This window comes from Aotus nancymaae, unplaced genomic scaffold (assembly GCF_030222135.1).
Source record: "Aotus nancymaae isolate 86718 unplaced genomic scaffold, 86718_ANA_hifiasm-v0.15.2.pri h1tg000059l, whole genome shotgun sequence".
In the NCBI taxonomy this organism is placed as follows: domain Eukaryota; kingdom Metazoa; phylum Chordata; class Mammalia; order Primates; family Aotidae; genus Aotus; species Aotus nancymaae.
The window spans coordinates 11,421,600-11,444,323 of record NW_026988473.1 but is presented as its reverse complement, the minus strand read 5'-3'; the positions used below and the strand labels follow the sequence as shown (position 1 = coordinate 11,444,323).

The following is a 22,724-nucleotide window of genomic DNA, read 5'->3' as shown; positions in this document are numbered from 1 at the left end:
CTTAGTATGTACCAGAAACCTTAGTAGACACAAGATGGGGATGGTGACCCCAAATTATAATTTTCAGTCACTTTCCACTCCCCACCTAATTTAGTATCAAAACCTCGTTATTGTTCCTTGTGTGTTTGCAATCCTTGCAAAGGGGGTTGTATGTATGCATGATGAGAAAACATGCATGATACATGTGTCCCACGTTCACCTTGGGGTGGAGATTTAACATTTAAATCTATTACAATTAGAGATGACTGTGGAACAAGGAAGTCGCTTTTAAAGAATGCACTTGTCCCAGCACTTTAGGAGGCCGAGGCAGGTGGATCACCTGAGGTCAGGAGTTCAAGACCAGTCTGGCCAAGATGGCAAAACCCAGTCTATTAAAAATACAAAAATTAGCTGGGCGTGATGGTGCACACCTGTAATCCCAGCTACTTAGGAGGCTGAAGCAGAAGAATTGCTTGAATCCAGGAGGCAGAGGTTGCAGTGAGCCGAGATTGTGCCACTGCACTCAAGCCTGGGTGACAGAAAAGACTCCGTCTAAAAAAAAAAAGTGAACTTGGTTTTTGTTGCAATGCCTACTTTGGGAACTCTTCCTTGGACAGGTTGGACCTCCCACTTGTCATTCTCTCATTCACAAGTGTTCTAGCCACAATGTCCTGAGGTCACAGTTTCCCAGTTGTTGAGTTATAATAAAAAGCAACACTTATTAGATATGTTAAAATATACCCCAACAGACGATGAGATGGACTCCCTGTCGCTAAAATGAGATAAACTCAAAAAAACAATTTCATAGCTAGCAGAATGAGGGATCTGCCACACATCCCGGTGTTATTAATTGTCATAGGTTTCTTTCCTATAATTAAGCAGAAACTAGCTCCTGAAAAGCATTGCCAAATAACTACAGCTGGAAAACTTCCCAGCTGACACTGACAGATTGCCGGTTTCCGGCCTATTGAGACAGCCCAGTAAAAAGGGCTCCCTGGCAGCGTCTCCGACTGGCCTGCGCACTGGGAGGAGTGCGCACTGGGGTGGAGCCTTGGGAAAGTTCCTGCTGTTTTGCAGTGGGGAGGAGTCTGGCCTCTCCAGTTCGCGGTGGTAATCTGGTGATTCAATCTGTGAGGTAGGAAGCCTTTTATTCTTTTCACCTTTTATTCTTTTCACCCAATAAACCCTGTCCTTCTCACCCTTTAGAGTGTCCGCAAGCTTAATTTTTCGTGGTTTGTGTGACAAGAACCCGGCTTTTAGCTGAACTAAGGAGAAAGTCCTACAACACTACAATACCCTTCCCTGCCCCTCGTCCCCTGCCTTGCTGTCCTGCCTTAACTCCGACTGGACAGAGGACGGGGCTTAGAAACATGCCTTATCGGTCAATAGCTGTAGACCTTAAGCCAGTTTCAGTCAGCTTGTGGACACTGCAAAAGTGGTCTCTATGTTCTATAGTTCCCTTTTGATGTAAAGAGCCAAATTCCAATTCATTTGAATGCTAAATCCTACCAAAAAGTGAATATGGATGTATGTTCCATATATGTTTTCCACTGTGCAAGTGCCTGACTTTCCTCATGCATATTTGCATTTTTTCCTCACCCTGCTAATACGTATGTAAGGCTGACTCTGTGAGACCCAGATATCAAACAGCAGCTACCCGCTGTTCTGCGCAACGTGCACTTTCCCTCTCCCTAGGGCAGCCTCTCCTGGATGGATCCGAGGATTGGTTTTCCTTCTGAAAATAAAGTCTTCTCTTTTCCATCATCCGTGAATCTCACAATCTTTGCGAATAGATATTATGCATGAGGCTAAAGTCACCTGAAATCTCAACAACTTAAACTGGGAGGCATCCATCATCTTTCAGCGATCTCAGGCTGGTTCTGCTGCCCTCTGCTGGCGGAGCGGAGTCCGCAAAGTCCACAGTAAGGGACTGCCCTGGGATATCCAGGCACACTTTGTCCTGAGCGCTGGCAAGGGCTTTCTCCAAAGTCGTCTAGGTAATACAAATTCAAATTATCCAGCAAACCAGTGCCAAGAGACATATGGGGATATGGAGGCGTTATTCACGCATGCATACATTCAGGAAATGGCGTCTCCATCACTCCAATTTCCTAAACCTTGTTGTCATTCTTGAACTACTTTCTCTCCCTTAGTCCAGGTCTTTTGAGACACCTGGACTGGATTAGATGTAAAAGAGATTTATTAGGTGAGGCAAAAAGGAATGGAGCTGGGGGAGGCTGAAAGAGCTATCAGTCTGCAATCTAATTTAAGTCTTCCTCATGGAGAGACAGAGAGAAAGAGGAGGTCTTAGGCCCATGGGGATTCTTGGGTGAAAATTGCCCCATCAGAAGAGTCCCCTGTCTTCCTGCTGTGCTGTTACAGGTAGGAGAAACACGTGAAAAGCAAGAAATCAGAACTAAGGAAGGGTGGATTTCAGAGCCAGCTACTACGGTTACTGGTCAATTATACTGCTGACAGAAGGGAGGTGTGAATTTTCATGGCCCCCACACCCCACATTCTATCCATCAGCAAGTCCTTTTGGCTCTACCTTTAAAGTGTCCTACTACTTCTCAACATTTCCACCATTCCCACCCTGGTCCAACCCTCCACTGCCTCCTTGCTTCCACTTTTGCCTTTCCACAATCTCATCTCAATACAGCCCCTCAGTCGTGGATGTCTGTCTCTTGCTCAAAGCCCTGCTCAGAATAGAAGCCACGGTCCTCACTATGGCCCACAAGACCCTACATATGCTTACCCCTTGTAGCTCTCTGCCTTTATCTCCCGCAACTCTCCTCTTTCCCACACCGGCCTCCTTGCTGCTTGCTCTGCTTTCAGCACCCCAGACAGGCTCCCACCTTAGGGTCTTTGCAGACCTTCCTTTGCTTTTCCCAAATGGCACACTCTTTCCCAAATGCCCACATGGTGGTCTCCTTCAGGACTTGCCTGTAATGTCATCTTCTCAGGGAGGACTTCCAGTAATCTAATTTTAAATGGCCCAGCCTCTCCTCTTTATACCTTTTAGCTCTCCTTGCCTTATTTTTCTTCACAGCACTTATCAGAATCACTCAATCTATGAGGAACCCTGAATATTTCATTTGTATTTCAAATCTCATTGTATTTCAAATATTTCATTGTATTTCAAATCTCAATGACTTAACAGGACTACACACCCATCCATCAAGTTGTTCTCTCAGGCCCTTATTTGACATCATATCTCTCTATTGGTTTCTTCAAGGCAGCAGATGGATGGGTCTTTTTTTTTTAAATTCAACTGTGACAGTGTACTTTTTAAAGTGGGGAGTTTAGACCATTGACATTCAGTATTAATTTTGATATATGAAGTTTTGATCATATGAAATTGTTAGCTGGTTGCTTTGTAGTTTGGATTCTGTGGTTGCTTTATAGGATCTGTGAGCTATGTACTTAAGTGTGTTTCTGTGGTAGCAGGTAATTGCTTTTTCATTTCCATGTTTACAACTCTCTTAAGGATCTCTTATAAGGCTGGTCTAGTGGTAACAAACTTCCTTAATGCTGCAACTTTGTCCGGTAGAATCCTCTATTTAGTTGGGCCCTATATTCTTTGGACCCCTAACGTTTGCTTAACTGGAAAAAAATTATTTTTCCTTAGTTTATGTGGCTTAGTTTGGCAGGATCTGAAACCTCTTGGTTGAAATTTCTTTTCTTTTGCAATGCTGAAAATAGACACCCAATCTCTTCTGGCTTGTAAGGTTTCTGCTGAGAAGTCCACTATTAGCTGATTAGGTACCCTTTGTATGTGATTTGACCTTTTTCTCTAGCAACATTTAAAATATTTTTTTTTAGCATTAACCTTGGACAGTCTAGTGACTATACTCCTTGATAATGTCCATTTTGTGTAGTATCTCCAAGGTGTTCTCTAGATTTCTTCTATCCAGAGGTCTACCTCTACCAAGAATGGAGAAATCTTGAATTTTTTGCTCAAATATGCTTTCCACATTTTTCATTTATTCACCTTCTCTCTTAGAAATGTCAATAATTCATTCATTTGGTCACTTTACATAATCCCATATTTCTTTTCTTTCCTTTTTTTTTTTTAAATTTGAGGCACGCTGTTGCCCAGGCTGGAGTGCAGTATGCAAGCATGTCTCATTGCAGTCTCAACCTCTTGGTCTTAATCCTCTTGCCTCAGCCTCCTGAGTAGCTGAGACCACAGGCACACACCACCACACCCAGCTAATTTTTATTTTTATTTTTATTTTTATTTTTTGTAGAGACAGGGTCTCAGTTTGTTGCCCATGCTGAATTCCATATTTCTTGAATACTTTGTTCCTCTAAAAATTTCTTTTGTCTGACTGCATTAGTTCAAAAGACCGATGTTTAGACTGCTAGGGTCAGTCTATTGATAAAGCTTTCAATTGTATCTTGAAATTTCTTTTCTTTTTTTTTTTTTTTTTAACTGATCACATCAAAGATTTCAGTGCTAGTATCTTGAAATTTCTTAAATTACTTTTCTGATTCCAAAAGGTCTGATTGATTTCTTTGTAAATGTTTATCTCTTTTTTCATTCCTGAATTCATTAGAAGTTTCTTTGTGTTGATTTCAACTTTGTCTTGGATCTTGTTGAACTTCCTTGCAATCCATGCTTTGAATTTTTTATCTGTCATATCTGAGTTTCACTTTAGTTAGGGATGATTGCTGGAGCACAAGTGTGATCCTTTGGTGGTGTCACCACATTAAGATTTTTTTATGGTGCCAGAATTCTTGCACTGGCTCCTTCTTATCTAGAGATGCTAGCACTTCTAATTTTTGTAATTATTTTCGTGGGCAGGAAATTTTTCTTTTTTTTTTTGTTCCCAATAATGTTACTTTTTTTTCTTTTCCCACATTTTCTCCCCTTTTAATTAGACATTGTTATTGTATGCGTTTTTTTCCCTCCATTATGTAGCAGGTTTCTGGGAGCAAATAACTTCTGGGTTTTTTTGCTCATGGTAAGAACAAGGAATGCCATATCCAGACTTCTTTTCTATATTAGCTTTATATTCTATTTATTTCTAACTTTTTAACTTTGTATAGATTTAGGGAGAACAAGTGCAGATTTCTTACATACTTATATTGTGTAGTGGTGGAATCTGGGCTTTTAGTGTATCCATCATCCAAATAGTGAACATTGTACCCAATAGATAATTTTAAAATCTTATATCCTGACCACCTTCCCACCTTTTGTGCTCACTAATGTGTATTAGTCCACTCTGTGTGTCCATGTATACCCATTGTTTAGCTCCCACTTACAAGTGAGAACATGTGGTATTTGACTTTCTGTTTCTGAATTATTTTCATTTAGGATAATAGCTTCCAGTTTAATCCATGTTGCCACAAAACAGATTTCATTTTTTATGGCTGAGTAATATTCCATTGTGTATACATACCACATTTTCTTTATTCAGTCCTCCACTGATGGACACTTAGGTTGATTCTACGTCTTTACTATGTAAATAGTACTATATAAACATACTAATGCAGGTATCTTTTAGATGCATATCTGAATGCATATCTAGACTTGAAGAGAATTCCAGGCACTCTTTAGGCAGTATATCAGTCATAGTTTCTCAGAGAAACAGAACCAATAAGATATATATGTGTGTGTGTGTGTGTGTGTGTGTGTATGTGTGTGTATACATATACAAACACACACATACATATATGTAACACATATGTAAATATAAAATAAATTACATATAAAAATATATATAAATTGTGAGAAATTGGATTATATAATTGGGGACCATCATGTATAAAACATTAAGGCAGGTCAGCAGCAAGTTAGAATCAGAGAGGAGTTAAAGCTGCAGTTTTGAGGCAGAATTTCTTATTTTCCAGGAAGTCTCAGAGTTTTTGCTCTTAAGATCTTCAACTGATTAGATGAGATCCCATCCACATTATCAAAGGTAGATGTTGATGGCATCTACAACTGATTTTTGTTGATGTCGACCACATCTACAAAGTACCTTCATGACAACACCTGAATTAGTGTTTGACTAAATAACTAGTCACTACAGTGTAGCCAAGTTTACACATAAAACTCCCCATCACAGGCAGTTTTGGTCAAGTGTTGTTTTTGAGCTATTGCTTCTTGGGAGAGGTATAGGTTGTTTCACATGCAGGCAAGAGCATGCGCCTATGTTTGGTGATCACAAAAGCAGACTTTGGTAGACGCCAAAAATTTCCAACAAATAATTCAATTTCTCTTTCTATGCATATGATAGTGTTGTACCTGAGCGAGTTAGAGAAAGCGCCACACTCTGAGTTTCAAATTAAGAGTCCTTTATTTGCTAGTGACCAAGAGATGGCTAACGCTCAAAATTCTCTCGGCCCCGAAGAAGGGGCTTTGTGTCTTTTTATACCTTGCTTAAAGGAGGGGAGGGGGAGCCTAGCTAAAACAGATTTTACAGAAACAGAGCAAGTGAAAAAAATCAAAAGGATAAACTATTACAGGAAGGTAAACAGTTATAAAGTTTTTGGTTATCAGCAGTCACATTCCAAGGGGTGGCTGGTTACAGCTTAACTCAGTATCTTATTAGTAAGGACATTCCTGGGTCTGCTTGGAGTTAGCTTACCCTAGCTATGTGCTCAGGGGAAGGGGGAGAAAGGGGGAGAAGTGAAGAAGCTAAATGAACTCTGTCCAGCTCAAGAAGCTAACATGGAGTCTGTACTTCTCTCTGCTAAGAAAGAGAGAGTCAATTACGATAGCAAAGGATAGGTTATCGCAATAGGATTGCACTTTCCTTTCCTGCCTCCTTTGAACTTAAGTATGACCATATGCCTTGCTTTGACCTATGAAATGTATGCAGAAACAATGTGTCTCATTTTTGGGTAGAACCCTTCAGAATCAGTGCACAATTCACCTGCTTTTAGTTTTCCCCTTTGCCATGGTGTCAAGCTATATTTGAAACACTCCCAGAATTGGGAGACATGGAATAGAGTCTCTATCTGAACTGCAAAGGCCATTAAACGTAAGTGAGAAATCATCATTGTCATTTTAAGACACTGAGATTTTGGGGTTGTTACTGCAGGATAACACGGACTATCCTGATTAATACACCTTCCATAATGACTTTCCATAGCCTCCAATTAGCTTTAGGAAATAATCTGATATCCTTGATGTGACTTTCAAGGCTTTATATGATTTGTTCCCAAGATAGGTACTATACAGATAAATATAAAATATAAAAGGCAATACAAATAAAATTTGTTTGTTTTAAATTCTTTTTTTTCTCCTGTCTTATTTAAAAAACAATGGCACAAAGGAGTCATTGGTGTTACCGGTGGAGGGTTTCCAAGTTCTTGGCATCATGAACAAAGAATTGGACAAAATGCACAAATAAAGGAAGGAAAGAATGAAGCAACAATAGCAGAGATTAATTGAAAATGAAAGTATGCTTTACAGGGTGGGAGCAGCCCCTAGTATAGGGGCTCAAGGGTCTCATTACAGAATTTTCTGGGGTTTAAATACCCTTTAGAGGTTTCCATTGGCTTCTTGGTGTATGCCCTATGTAAATGAGGAAAATGAACTTAAGTTACGAAGTCATTTACTTGGTGTATGCCCTATGTAAATGAGGAGAATATTTCCTGTCATAGCTGACGTGTCTCCCTTTGATTTAGTTTTAGGAAGTCACCATGAATCAGCCTTATGTTTCCTGCCTCTAGACCCTATTCTCCTGCCTCACTGGGATTCATCAAAGACAAAACATGACCCATGGAGAACAGAGAGGAGCAAGACAGGACAACTGCCCACCCAGGAGTGACACAGAGCCAGGGGAAACTCCCTCTCCCAGGGAAATGGTGAGTGAGTAGAAAATTCTAGGGACCCACACTTTTTCCTAGACCTTGGAAACCCTGGGGCCAGGAGATCCTCTCATGAATCTCTTCTACCAGGGTCTTCAGTCTGACATGCAGAGCTATGTGGAATCTTTGCAAAGCTGCTGCTCAGACATTCCTGCAGAGTCCTGGGAACCTTGGGTCCCTGGACAGCCAGGCAATAGGGGCTGAAGCTCCAGCAAAGGAGGAAATTAGCTTTTTTTACATACCCCCAGGAAAGAGGCTGAGTGCAGAGAGCTGAGCAGCCGCAGCTTTCAAGCCTCGCTTTCACAGCACTTCACAGGAAAAGACTCACTGGTCTGGGATTCCAGCTGCCTACCACCAGTGTTCTGAGGCCAACACCAGCTCTGCACCTTCTTGAGACAAAGTTCTCAAAGGGAGGAACAGGCTGCCGTATTTGCTGTTTCCTGGCCTTTGCTGCTAGTGCCTTTCAGTTCTAAGGAGTCCAAGGTAACTGAGAGCAGCACAGTTAAAAAAAAAGGGGGAATAGTCCTAATCTGTTGCAACCTGAAAGATTATCTCTCCTGTTCCCCACAAACCGATTCTTGTATGAGACTATTATCTAAACTTTATAGAATTCAGGCATTCTGAAGTAATGCTATAATTGGAATGTTTGTGTCTCCTCCAAAATTCATGTTGAAACTTAATTCTCAATGCAACAGTATTAAGAGATAGAGTCTTTAGGTGGTAATCAAGTCATGAGGACTCTACCCTTATGGATGGGATTAGTTCCTGAAGGAAAAAGGACTGGAGGAAATTAGCTGGTCGCCTTTTTGCTCTTCTGTCTTTCTGCCTTGTGAGGACACAGTGGTCATCCCCTACAAAGAACACAGCAATAGGTACCACCTTGCAAGCAGGGACTGGATTCTCACCAGACATCAAATCTGCTGGCACTTTGGTTTTAGACTTCTAGCCTCCAGACTGTGATAAATAAATTTTTAATTATTTTATAATTATTGTAAATAAATAATTAAGTTCAGATACTGTTATTTATAAATTACCCAGTCTCAGGTATTTTGTTACAACAGGAACAAACTAAGATGAGTAATGTGCTGAGGACAATTGGACAAGCAGGTATTCATGCTGTCTCTTCTCTCTTCAACTCCTATCTCTCCTCAATAAATATTCACATCCCCGGGTCAAGGTGCTCCCACCTTCCCATTTTCATACACTCATTCCTTTTATGCTGTCACCATGATCAACCACTTAACTTGAGCAAACACAATCAAAATTGTATACAATCAAACACAAAACTTTCTTTATTGTTTAGGAGTTGTGGTGGATTTTGGAAGCTCATCCTTAGAAACAACATTGGATCTTTTTTCCTGGAGTAGGAACTGTTATAGGATAAGATATCATCAGTTGGTATTTCTTCTAATAACATTCCCTGCTATATCATATATACTGTATTTAGCCTAATATCCCATATATATTTGTGTCTAGTATATTTAATGTACCTATAAAGTAGCAGTAACAGGAGAGGATAATCTCTACAGACTATTGAGGAGAGTCCACCTGTTGATCATAAGGGAAAGACTTTAGAAATGGAAAGAAGTAAGTCATCGTGCTCAGAAAATATTATTCACTTCTTCCTAGCTCCCAGAAAAACTGGCAAGGGTCTTGCAACTGAGGAACTAGAGATTCCAGGAGAAGTAATTTGGAGCAATATGTATCAGATGAAGTGTCATAGAGGCCCTGGAAGTGTGGGGAGCTACATTACACAGGTCAAATTTAAGAGGACCTGGGCCTGCTTCCTACTGAGAACCTGTGAGTGCAGGGACCATGGTGATCCTGTAGACCATCACACTGCCTCCCCAGAGCCCAAACAGTGCCCACTCCTTTTCTGCTGATTACAATCTATTCTTTCTTTTCATCCACTATTCACTCCTCCAGTTATATGCCCAGGCCTGCCCAACACTGTCTTATGTTCAGGGCTGGCATCACAGAGGCACACAGTTCCACTGGTTCCAGCTTCTGGGAATGGGAATATGTCGCTGCTTGTAACTCATTCTTTGCATACTTTCATTTTTGTAGTCTACATGAGAATAGGTGGGAAAGCCAAGTTTGCCCAATTTCTGGGAATGGATATAGACCATATAAGACACAAGGCCCTGCTGCCGGTATTCAGGCAAGGTTGCTGCCATTCTCATCTCTCCAGTCTGGTCCATTAGATTCCAGCTCACTGGGGTCCCCTCAGGCCCCAGGACACAGGAGCTGGGAAAGGTCCGAATGCAGCGCTCAATGAATCTCTGGCTCCTCTCGTTACCACCAAAATACCAGAATTTATTCACCAAGTCAGCATGGGTAACATCCATGGATGAGAGTTGAAACATCTCTTGGTTGCTATGGAGGGTCCAAGAAGAAAACAAAATCCATTAATATAAAGGTTTGTATTTGTTCTGACCTCTATTGTCTTGAGAGACAGAGTAGACAGAAGAAATAATGAATGTGAAGTCCTGGAATATAGATGAGCTTGTGATGAAAGAGGCACTGAGTGAAGGTCAAAGTTGTTGGAGGAAGAAAGCAGGAAGGGCAAGAGAGGTCCAAGTGGTAGCCAGAGGTCTGATTTATTCTAGATGAGAAGGGAGATGGTGGAGTATTTTAAAAGGAGAGAAACATGTTCTGAGTTACATTTTTAAAAAACATAATTCTGATTTCTTTTTACAACATTGATTGTAGGAAGGCAAGAGTGAACGCAGGAAAAGAAGTTGGGAGGTTACTTGAGAGGTGTGAGTGGCATAGAGTGGATTTTATCAAACTCACAAAGTCTTGATTTCAACACCACTGGACGATATATTCTTTGATTCCAGCAGGAAAGGAGCCAGTTTCTTGGCCACGTCAAACGGCATATAGAGAATGCATTGTGTGTGTTTGACTCTGAAGGACTTAATGGCTGCAAGATTTTGTATAGCCTCATTCAGGCTAGGCTGTGAACCTAGATGATATTATAAAGAGAGATGTAATGGTTTAGGTACATTCTAGAGAGAGAAGTTCTGCAGTGGCAGAAAGAAGTGTCTGGGATTTAGTATCATAAAGTCTTGATTCTGGGCTTGGTGTTACCACTGTGTGACCCATGTCACATAGTGAAGATTTGTGTAATTTTTCCTGTTTTAACTGAGTGAAAACATGCTCAGAGATGAATTCAGTTACTATTGTGTTATTAACAGCAGTATCTGCACTGGAATGAAGTTTTCTGGGCTGCATAATCACTAGTTTTGATAATCCAAGTAGATAAATTAAAAAAAAATTGTAGCTAACATCTACTAAGCTATGTTCCTAGTATAATAACATGAGGCAATAACCCACAATTTGCCCATATCTCCTGGTATCCATTCCCCGGGATAGTCCCCTCCTCCACTGAAACTTACCTTGGCCACATTGACTTGCTTTCATCAATGGAAAGAGCAAATTTAATGCAAGGAGAAGCTTAAAAGTGCCTGCCCCATTGGAACTTTCCCTTTGTTTTTGCTCCTGGTTAAGACCAATGACATTAAAACCAATGCCATAAAGATAGGCCTGGGCTAGCCTGCTAGATACACATATTGCCATCAGGCTGTCACCACAGTCACCAGTTGGCATGAACTGACAGCCTGTCATTCAGGCATGTGAGTGAGGCCATGTCAGAGCAACCAGCCATGGTCTACCCATCAACTACAGCTAGATGAGTAAACCCAGATGAGATCAGCAGAATAACTGCCTTGCAAAGCTCAGCCCAAATGGTTGATTCACAGAATTATTAGGTTTGCTATGCAGCAAACAGTAACTAACACATCCAAGTATTACGCTAAGCACTTCCTAGTCAAACTTTCATTTAATATTTTCAGTGCCTTGTGTTTTAGGTAACATTATTTTCCTCATTTTTATATATGAGGAACATGATCTTAGAGAGGTTAAATCACTTGGCTAAGATGACGTAGCAAGTAATAGGCAAATGCCATCTTAGGGAATCTCCAGAGAGCATAGTTGGAACCATGACAGTTGTTCTTGGTGACCTGGGAAGTGTTCTATGGACAAATAAGCTTTCATTTTTATTCCAGGAATAGAAAGCCAGAGGAGAGGCTCTTCTCTGGTATCCAATTACCCTAAAAGTTCTGGATATAGCTGCAAAATATGTCATAAATCCTTGGTACAAAGGAATTATATTATGGTTCCCTTTACGAAGGCCATTCTTTGCAAATTTTCCCCACACTGTCTACCTTTACAGATGTAGTTACAGCACAGTAACCAAATTGACTGCAGGTTGAGAGTCTAGAGCTTGGAGGAAGGAGATATAAGTCATATGAAAACTTGCTCAGGACACATAAGTGAGTCAGCACACATCCCATTCCTCTTACTTACTTTGAATCTGTAAATGCTGTTTCCAGTTGATGAGTTCTGGTGATCCAAGGAATTCCTGACAGTTTTGGGGGTCTTTGGAGTAGATTTGGTAAGTATTGGTATAGTGATCAAGGTCATCTGTCATATCCTGTTATCATTAGGAAAAGAAATGAAACACATCCTTATATTTTATGATTACATAAAATTTAATACTGTGACATTTCTAAGTAATAAAATATTGGTACTTTTATTGGTGCATCACAATTATTTTTTATTGATACATTGTATTTGTAAAAATGTATGGGGTATGTGTAATGTTTTGTTATGTGCATAGAATGTTTAATGATCAAGTCATGGTTTTCATCACCCGAAGTATTTATTATTTCCATGTGTTGAGAACATTTCAAGTCCTCCTTCAATCTACTTTGAAATATACAGTCCATTGCTGTTAACTATAGTCACCCTATGTCAAACATTAGAACTTATTTACTTAATCTGAATGTGTGTTTGTATGCATATAATTATTTTGGAATTGTTTAAATAATAAGATCAAGATCAAGGTTCAACTATTCAATTTGTGTTGGAAAATTCCAGAACAATACTATTCTCTATCCATGTATCACATTAAAATTTCAAATCAAAGACATAACCATTTAGAAAGCATTCTTCTTATTACCATCATCCTCAACAGGAAGAAAAGAAAAGCAATTGACAAGGGAAAGCTTATGTTCCAATAATAAATTTTACTACAGTTCAAATACTTGCACAATACACAAACTGTGACCATGACAGTATGAAACTTGATACTGATACCAAAGAAGATTAAAAACCAATTCGAAATGCTTTCTTTAAAAAAATATGTTGGTTAAACCAATTGTAGTTCCAGAGAAAAAAACAATCCACTTATTCTGAAAGAGCGCCTCAAATTAATAAATAGCAGATGCAATTATTTACAGGAAGAAGGCAGATGAAAATATTACTCCAACTATTATAGAATTTAAAAACTTTTTAAAAAGTTGGAAAATGTTGCACAAAAAAACACACTCACAAGTCAGCAATGATACCACTGACATATTTTGTTAAGACCATGTTTAAAAGATCAAATAATTTTATTTCAGTTTTGTTTTTACTACCATAAATTTCTTCATTTCATATATTGTTTATTTTTTAATTGGCAAATAAAAAATTATGTATATTTATCAACAATATGTTATAATGAAATATGTATACATTTGAAATGGCTAAATCAGGATAATTAGCATATGTATTACTTCACATATGTTGAATCTGGAGGACATTGTACTAAGTGAAATAAGTCAAACACAGAAAGACAGATACCTCATGATCTCCCTTGTATGTAGAATGTAAAAAAATTGAACTCATAGAAGTTGAGAGTAGAATGGTAGTTATCAGCAGGTAAGGTGGGGGAGAGTGGAGGAATTGGGGGATGTTAAAGATACAAAATTCCAATTATAATAGTTATAATAGGAGAAATAAGTTCAAGAGAAGTATTGTACAACTTGGTGGCTATAGTTATAACAATGTATTATATTCTTGAAAATTGCTAAGAGAGTAGATTTTAAGTGTTCTTACCACAAAAATGGTAAGTATATATTGTTTAGTGATTTTTAAATAACTTTATTAGTATAAAAATATATTTGTGTTTTCTGATGTTTTGAAATAAGCTTATGCATTTTTATCTTGAAATGTGTTGTTTAGTTTCACTAATTTTTAAGTGTTTCCTCAAATGTATATAGAAGTTCTAGCATTATAATTTTTCTCTTGATAGTTCATATGGTTTGGCTGTGTCCCTACCCAAACCTCACCTTGAATTGTAGTACCCATAATCCCCATGTGTAATGGGAGAGACCAGATGGAGATTGAATCATGGGAGTGGTTTCACCCACCCTGTTCTTGTGATAGTAAGTATTTGTGAAATCTGATGGTTTTATAATGGGCTTCCCTCTTTGCTCTGCTCTCATGTTTTCTCCCACCACTATGTGAAGAAGGGTGGGTTTGCTTCCCCTTCTGCCAGGACTGTAAGTTTCCTGAGGCCTCCCCAGTCATGCTGAACTGTGAGTCAATTAAATCTCTTTTGTTTATAAATTACTCTATCTCAGATATGTCTTTATTAGTGCATGAGAAAGGATTAATACAATAGTCACTCTAACTCATAGCCTTTTTTACAAATTCATATCTGTGCCCTTGCTATTTTCTCTGTTTAGAATGTCCACTTTTCCTTGTAATCCTGATGAAACATATTTTCCTACAAAATCCAGTTCAGATGAAATCTCCACCAAGAAGTATATTGAACTTATCTGGTAGCCTCATCTTTGACTTCCATAGTTTAATCCGGTTATACTTGGCTTATCTCTGTATCCTGTTTATCTTCTGTTCTTGCATACTTCATGCTGAATTTTAATTTATCTGTTTATCTATCTTGTCTTCCAGACTCTGAGCTTCTTGGGGACAGGGACTTCTTGACTATCACTATGATTTACTTCCACATGCCTTGGTTCTATCATATTGCTAATAATGTAATAGACACATGGCTAATATAAATATAGAAGAATATTCACACATGGAACCTTACTTGCTCCTGAGGGCAGACCACCACTGTATTAAAATCAGGCCACTTGTCCACCAGAGCCTTTAGATTGAACGGATTTCCATGGTTCATGTGGAAGACAGTTCCATAAACCTTCAGGATCCCAAGAAATTAAGAGGGTTGGTTTATTAGAAAAGGACAGCAGAGTTTCTTGCTTGATTAGGACAATAATTATTTTTATAAAATCATGACATTTTATGATACAAAAGAGCCAGAGAATCTAGGTCAAACAATCTTCATTTTTTTTCATTTCAAATGACAAAAGATTTTCCTTCTCATCAAATATAAATCATATATGCATATAGCAAAATATTCAAACAAATAAAATTATTTTAAGAACACCATTCTTTATTATAAGATTTACTGTTATCTCTTTCCAGACTTTCTTTTCTCTGTACACAAAGAGACCTATTCCCAAAGGCCTGTATTAAAATCAGGCCACTTGTCCACCAGAGCCTTTAGATTAAACAGATTTTTGTTCAATAATAAAATTACGATATTTGTTATTTTTCATCACTGAACATATTGTGTACCTATTTCTCTATTCAAAAACATACAAAATAATTCTCAATTATTTTTAATGACTGAATAAAAATTCATTATATGAATGTATCACAGTTCATTTATTCACTTGCCGGTTGATGGCATTTCAGCTGTTTTCAACTTTTTACTTAAATAATTATTTACAGAATGTTCTTGCACAGGAATCTTTGCATGGGTACCTAACATTTTCTTAGAATAATCAGAAGAGAAATTGTTGATTTAAAGGCTATCTACATGTTTAAAACTCTTTAGCATTGTTTCCATATACTGGAGAGGTTAACTGAATTCTCATCAGCCAGCAGGGACTATTCCCTATTGCTCAAGAGAGTGAGCTTGGGGTCCCCTAGCCTGGGTCCAGTCTTAGATCTTCAGCGCTGCCATGTTGGACAAACTAATGAGCGAGAGGGGTGAAAAAGAGATTAGAAGTTGAGAATGAGTGAGAGCAAACCCCACAGGCAGTAAGTGTCCTTATGATTTTAGGGTTGTGGTATGCAGTAATGGATGTCAGCATAGATCTCATGACCATTGTGAACATGAAGCCTCAACTGATACCAGCATGAAAATACACTACAAAGGTGCTGTGCACTTGAATAGTTTCCATCAAGGATAGACAATAGAACTATACCAATATGTTTTACTCCTGCTTCCCCCTACTCCACGTAAAATACTGATGTTAGACTAGGGAAAGAAGGAAAAAAAAACTCTAGGTTGACTGAGTCTGAGTTTATCTGAATTTATTCTGTTTTCAGCCATGAGTGGAGGCTTAATATAGAAATTCGGTACAGTTTGGACAAAATATAGAGGATACCTTTTACACATTTGTGCCTGGAGCCTGTTAAAATGTATTTACACTCAATATTATCCATTGAAAAATATGAAAATACGTGAAACTGTTATTTTTTTCTTATTATCATCACCTAATTTATTAAAATTCCTTTTTTTCCTACTGAACTCAAAACCTAAGTGTGAACAATTTATCCAATTGTATGCTGTTACAAATGAAAACAGATTCTCATTGCACTTATGCAAGTAAGTGTATTGCCATAAGTTAAAAATACTTACAGTTTATGAATTCTGGAGAAATCAGGTAGAGAGAAACAAATGTGCTCCAAATTTTGTTCATAGGAGTATACTAAATTGTTAAAAGCTGTCAATAACTCAAAAGAAAAGTTTTAAGACTCCAAAAAACAAAGGATCAGCAAATATTTTAAGTAAAAAGTTAAAAAGATTAGGTCAGTCCATGTTGTTAATTCCTGTTCTGCTTGATACTCATTAACATTTTAGCTCTCTGAGTCCTGAAAGTTTTTCCTCTATTCTAATGTCACAATTTCCAAGTTAACGGAAACCTGCATTTAAGAGAACATGTTGGAGTAGTTTTATAGCTGATTATAAAACCACCTTCTAAAAACGACCAAAACAAGGCAACAATTTTCCATGGATGAACAATGTTTTAAGCCAGCCATAGTCAAAACACACAATTGACAAGGAAATTTATTACTTCTGTGGCATACAATATGATTATTACTGATAAGTAGACTAAATTATATTAAATTACAGGAGATTCCCATAATTTTGGAACACACACCAATACATATTTATAGAAATAAAACCCAAAGGAAACAACACACCATTTCATATTTGGCAATGCCTTCTGTGTAATGTTTTTACCAAATAAGCCAAATTGTGTCATTTTTGGACTTAGGGGAACCTACTATCTTAAAGAATTAACTAGGTTAGAAAAAGATTTAATTTATAATTCAATTTTGGAGAGTCTGTCAGATATAAAAGGTTTAAAACACTTGATATTATAAAATAGGATTACAGGTAATTGTAGTCATTTATTTAACTGAAGTGAAAGTCAAAAGACTTCAAAAAAAGTGAAAACCTTCATTCTTTGAGAGAAGAAACTTAATTTTCTAAAAAAGAAGCCCTAATAAAAACAGCACGAAGCCAGTTACATTTGTTTTTTAAAATTTATAAACAATCTATAAAATTTAATCGATTATAAAATATAACTTCCTTAAGCCTCTTATAACCTTTATTAAGGAGTTGGTTAATGCTTCAAGAAAACCTTGTAAATCTGACACAGGGGTCCATATACTGGTTTTGCATCAGCGTGCCTTTGACATTAATGTTTAATTTATAGAGAAACTAAAGTCATTTTATCTTACGAAATCAGCCCTTACACTCTTACATGCTCAACTCTTTGGAGATAGTCCCTGGGCCTTGAGGAGTTGAATAGCTTCAATTTCTTGCCCTGTGTCTCAGGAATGCAGTTTATTTTGATTGGCATCTTCTACAGGGCCTGAAGATGAAGCTTTAATTGCTGTCGGTGTTTAAAATTTAGCAGGACTTGGGTGTTCTTTTTAGATCCAGGAGTTAAAGCCCTGTGATTCAATGTTACAAGGACTTTAAAAGCATATACAGGAAGATACATGGAGGTAATTATCTTAACTTAAAAATTTTTATCTCAGTTTTTTCCCTAAGCTAATGAAAACTTAGTAATATAACAACTTGATTACATACACTTTTTTTTGTTAACATATATATATATATATATATATATATATAATTGCACTTTAGGTTCTGGGGTACATGTGAAGAACATGCAGGATTGTTGCAACATGGCAATGTGGTTTGCTGCCTCCATCCCCATCAACTATATCTGGCATTTCTCCCCATGTTATCCCTCCCGAACTCCCTATCTTCCACTGTCCCTCCCCTAGTCCTCCCTAACAGACCTCAGTGTGTGATGCTCCCCTCCTTGTGTCCATGGGTTCACATTGTTCAACACCCATCTATGAATGAGAACATGCAGTGTTTGATTTTCTATTCTTGTGTCAGTTTCCTGAGAATGATGGTTTCCAGATCCATCCATGTCCCTACAAAGGACACAAACTCATCGTTTTTTATGGCTGCATAGTATTCCATGGTGTATATGTGCCACATTTTCCCTGTCCAGTCTATCATTGATGGGCATTTGGGTTGCTTCCAAGTCTTAGCTATTGTAAACAGTGCTGCAATGAACATAAGTGTGCATGTGGCTTTATAATAGAATAATTTATAATCCTTTGGATATATGCCCAGTAATGGGATTGCTGGGTCAAATAGAATTTCTATATCTAGGTCCTTGAAGAAGCGCCACACTGTCTTCCACAATGGTTGAACTAATTTACACTACCACCAACAATGTAAAAGTGTTCCTATTTCTCCACATCCTCTCCAGCATCTGTTGTCTGCAGATTTTTTGATGATCGCCATTCTAACTGGCGTGAGATGGTATCTCAATGTAGTTTTGATTTGCATTTCTCTGATGACCAATGATGATGAGCATTTTTTCATATGTTTGTTGGCCTCATATATGTCTTCTTTTGTAAAGTGTCTGTTCATATCCTTTGTCCACTTTTGAATGGGTTTATTTGTTTGTTTTCTTGTAAATCTGTTTTTGTTGTTTGTAAATTCTGGGTATAAGTCTTTTGTCAGATGGGTAGATTGCAAAAACTTTTTCCCATTCTGTTGGTTGCCAGTTCACTCTAATGTGGAGTTTAATTATATCCCATTTGTCTATTTTGTCTTTTGCTGCCAATGATTTTGGTGTTTTCGTCATGAAGTCCTTGCCTATGCCTATGTCCTGAATGATTTTGCCTAGATTTTCTTCTAGGGTTTTTATGGTGTTAGGTCTTATGTTTAAGTCTTTATTCCATTTGGAGTTAATCTTAGTGTAAGGTGACAGGAAGGGGTCTGGTTTCTGCTTTCTGCACATGGCTAGCCAGTTTTCCCAATATCATTTATTAAACAGGGAATCCTTTCCCCGTTGCTTGTTTTTGTCAGGTTTGTCAAAGATCAGATGTTTGTAGATGTGTGGTATTGCCTCTGAGGCCTCTGTTCTGTTCCATTGGTCTATATCTCTGTTTTGGTACCAGTACCATGTTGGTTTGATTACTGTAGCCTTGTAGTATAGTTTGAAGTCATGTAGCATGACGCCTCCAGCTTTGTTCTTTTTGCTTAGAATTGACTTGGCTATGCGGGCTCTCTTTTGGTTCTATATGAAGTTTAAGGTGGTTTTTTCCAGTTCTGTGAAGAGGGTCATAGGTAGCTTGATAGGGATAGCATTGAATCTATAAATTACTTTGGGCAGTATGGCCATTTTCACAATATTCATTCTTCCTAACCATGAGCATGGAATGTTTTTCCATCTGTTTGTGTCCTCTCTTATTTCCTTGAGCAGTGGTTTGTAGTTCTCCTTGAAGAGGTCCTTTACATCCTTTGTTAGTTGTATTCCTAGGTATTTTATTCTCTTTGTAGCAATTGTGAATGACAGTTCATTCTTGACTTGGCTCTCTTTATGTCTGTTATTGGTGTGTAGAAATGCTTGTGATTTTTGCATGTTGATTTTGTATCCTGAGAATTTGCTGATGTTGCTTATCAGTTTTGGGACATTTTGGGATGAGACAGTGGGGTCTTCTAAATATACAAACATGTCATCTGCAAATAGAGACAATTTGACTTCCTCCCTCCTAATTGAATACCCTTTATTTCTTTTTCTTGTTTGATCACTCTGGCTAGAACTTCCAATAGTATATTGAATAGGAGTGGTGAGAGAGGGCATACTTTTCTAGTGCCAGATTTCAAAGGGAATGCTTCCAGTTTTTGCCCATTCAGTATGATATTGGCTGTGGGTTTGTCATAAATAGCTTTTATTATTTTGAGATACATTCCATCAAAACCTAGTTTATTGAGAGTTTTTAGCATAAAGCGCTGTTGAATTTTATCAAAGGCCTTCTCTGCATCTATTGAGATAATCTTGTGGTTTTTGTCTTTGATTCTGTTTATGTGGTGAATTATGTTTATAGACTTGTGTATGTTGAACCAGCCTTGCAACCCTGGGATGAAGCCTACTTGATCGTGTTGGATAAGTTTTTTGATGTGCTGTTGCAAAGGTTTGCCAGTATTTTATTAAAGATTTTTGCATCTATATTCGTCATGGATATTGGCCTGAAGTTTTCTTTTTTTGTTGAGTCTTTGCTGAGTTTTGTTATCAGGATGATGTTGGTCTCATAAAATGATTTGAGAAGCATTTCCTCTTTTTGTATTGTTTGGAATAGTTTCAGAAGGACTAGTACCAGCTCCTCTTTGTATGTCTGGTAGAATTCAGCTGTGAACCCATCTGGACGTGGCCTTTTTTTGGTTTATAGGCTATTAATTGCTGCCTCAATTTCAGCCCTTGTTATTGGTCTATTCATGGTTTCGACTTCCTGGTTTAGGCTTGAGAGGGTGCGAGTGTCCAGAATGTATCCATTTCTTCCAGGTTTACTTGTTTTTGTGCATAGAGTTGTTTGTAGTAATCTCTGATGGTGGTTTGTATTTCTGTGAAATCTGTGGTGACTTCCCCTTTATAATTTTTTATTGCATCTATTTGATTATTCTCTCTTTTCCTTTTTATTAATCTGGCTAGTGGTCTATTTTGTTGATCTTTCTGAAAAACCAGTTCCTGGATTTATTGATTTCTTGAAGGGTTTTTTGTGTCTTTATCTCCTTCAGTTCTGCTCTGATCTTAGTTATTTCTTGTCTTCTGCTAGCTTTTGAGTGTTTTTGATCTTGCTTCTCTAGCTCTTTCAATTTTGATGATAGGGTGCCAATTTTAGATCTTTCCTTTCTTCTCATGTTGTTATTTATTGCTATAATTTTTCCTCTAGACACTGCTTTAAATGTGTCCCAGACATTCTGGTATGTTGTGTCCTTGTTCTCATTGGTTTCAAAGAACATCTTTATTTCTGCCTCCATTTCTTGTTTATCCAGTCAACATTCAAGAGTCAGTTGTTCAGCTTCCATGAAGTTGTGCAGTTCTGAGTGAGTTTCTTAATCCTGAGTTCTAATTTGATTGCATTGTGGTCTGAGAGACTGTTTGTTATGATTTCCATTCTTTTGCATTTGCTGAGGAGTGATTTACTTCCAATTAGGTGGTCAGTTTTAGAGTAGGTGTGATGTGGTGCTGAGAAAATGCATATTTGTAGATTTGGGGTGGAGAGTTCTGTAAATATCTATTAGGTTTGGTCCAGATCTGAGTTCAAGTCCTGGATGTCCTTGTTAATTTTCTGTCTCATTGATGCCCTGCCTAGTGAAGAGGTAGCCTAGTTACAGTCTGCCAGCAGAGGCTTTGCTGAGCTGCTGTGGGCTCTGCTCAGCTTCTGTGTGACTTTCCTTGCAGTTTTGTTTATAGAGGTATAGTTAGAATTGCCTCAGTAATGGCAGTCTGCCTCCATAATGGTGTACTGCCTCAGTAATAGCAGACTGCCTCAGCAGTGGTGGACTACGTCAGTAATGGCAGACTGCCTCGGTAGTGGTGGACTGCCTCGGTAATGTCAGATGCCCTTCCCCCCACAGAGCTGGACTTTCCCAGGTCCTGCTGTGCTTGCTGTGAAACTCTCAGTATAGAGCATTTCAGATTGCTGGTCTTTGTGGAGTGGGACTGGCCATGCCAGATCACCTGGCTCCCTATTTCAGCCCACTTTTTTTTAATTGAATGGGCAACTCTGTCTCCCAGGTGTTCCAGATACCAGTTGAAATGGGGTCCAGATTTGTGTGAGTTTTTGTGTGTAGACCCGCTGTGCTGGCTGAAACACCTGTGCTGGAGACTCATGGTGCTTTTCCGCCTGGGAATCTCCTGGTCTGTGGGCAGTAAAAATTTGTTTGAAAATGCAGTGATCACTCATCCTCTGCATTTTCTCTGGGAACTGGAATTCAGAGCTGTTCCTCTTTGGATATCTTGGATCTTCTCTATATACACTTTTTAAAAATATATAAATCCTCTTGTTGTGACTTACACTGACTGTTCATGACATGCTTGAACCTTTTTTGTTTGTTCTGAACACCCTTCCTTTTTAAACAACCACTTATTTCATTTTAGGATTAAATTTACTACACAAGATTCTGTCATATACAAAATTATTTCTCTTTAAGCTTTTTATCTGGTTCCTTTTACCTTATTTTATACATAACCTTTAAATAAGCTTTGAATTGGACAAAACTTGTTTACCTTTTTTTTTAAAAAAAAAAAAGGACACACTGTTTTTGTTGTTATTTTCGCAAGAATATTTTCCTTAAATATATATTCATGGGAAGATATCCAAATAATGAAATGTCTATTATTTAATTGAATATAACTTTGCATGCTGAATTATGACCAGATTGCCTACAAATATTTATCTCACTATGTTACAGCAATTATTTTGTTTACCTGGATTATTTATGAAAACTGTGATACACATGAACATCACACTCTGGGGTCTGTTGGGGGGTAGGGGACTAGGAGAGGGACAGCAGGGTGGTGGGGAGGCTGGGGAGGGATAACATTGGGAGAAATGCCTGATGTAGGTGATGGTGGATGGAGGCAGTGAACCACCATGGCATGTGTGTACCTATG

At 38.2% G+C, this 22,724-nt stretch overlaps 1 protein-coding gene and 1 long non-coding RNA gene across 4 annotated transcripts in view; one reads left to right on the top strand and one right to left on the bottom strand.

Moving 5' to 3' along the window:
• Positions 1–1,025: 1,025 nt before the first annotated feature.
• Positions 1,026–22,724, top strand: part of LOC135270082 (uncharacterized) — a 55,752-nt gene continuing 34,053 nt past the window's right edge. Inside the window, exons 1-3 of the long non-coding RNA XR_010338309.1 lie at positions 1,026–1,114; positions 7,618–7,797; positions 13,940–14,072. This is a non-coding gene — a long non-coding RNA (uncharacterized LOC135270082). The remainder of the gene's footprint in view (positions 1,115–7,617; positions 7,798–13,939; positions 14,073–22,724) is intronic.
• The window catches only part of GLYAT (glycine-N-acyltransferase), a 29,402-nt gene continuing 15,742 nt past the window's right edge, over positions 9,065–22,724 (bottom strand). The window contains exons 2-7 of one of the 3 annotated variants that reach the window (XM_012471440.3): positions 17,496–17,688; positions 16,364–16,647; positions 14,744–14,851; positions 12,172–12,298; positions 10,597–10,768; positions 9,065–10,176 (exon numbers count right to left, since the gene is read on the bottom strand). In XM_012471440.3, coding sequence (XP_012326863.1) covers positions 9,774–10,176; positions 10,597–10,768; positions 12,172–12,298; positions 14,744–14,830 — 789 coding nt within the window. In that variant the 5' untranslated portion in view covers positions 14,831–14,851; positions 16,364–16,647; positions 17,496–17,688 and the 3' untranslated portion in view covers positions 9,065–9,773. The remainder of the gene's footprint in view (positions 10,177–10,596; positions 10,769–12,171; positions 12,299–14,743; positions 14,852–16,363; positions 16,648–17,495; positions 17,689–22,724) is intronic. The other 2 variants (XM_012471439.3, XM_012471441.3) reach the window with 2 other exon arrangements.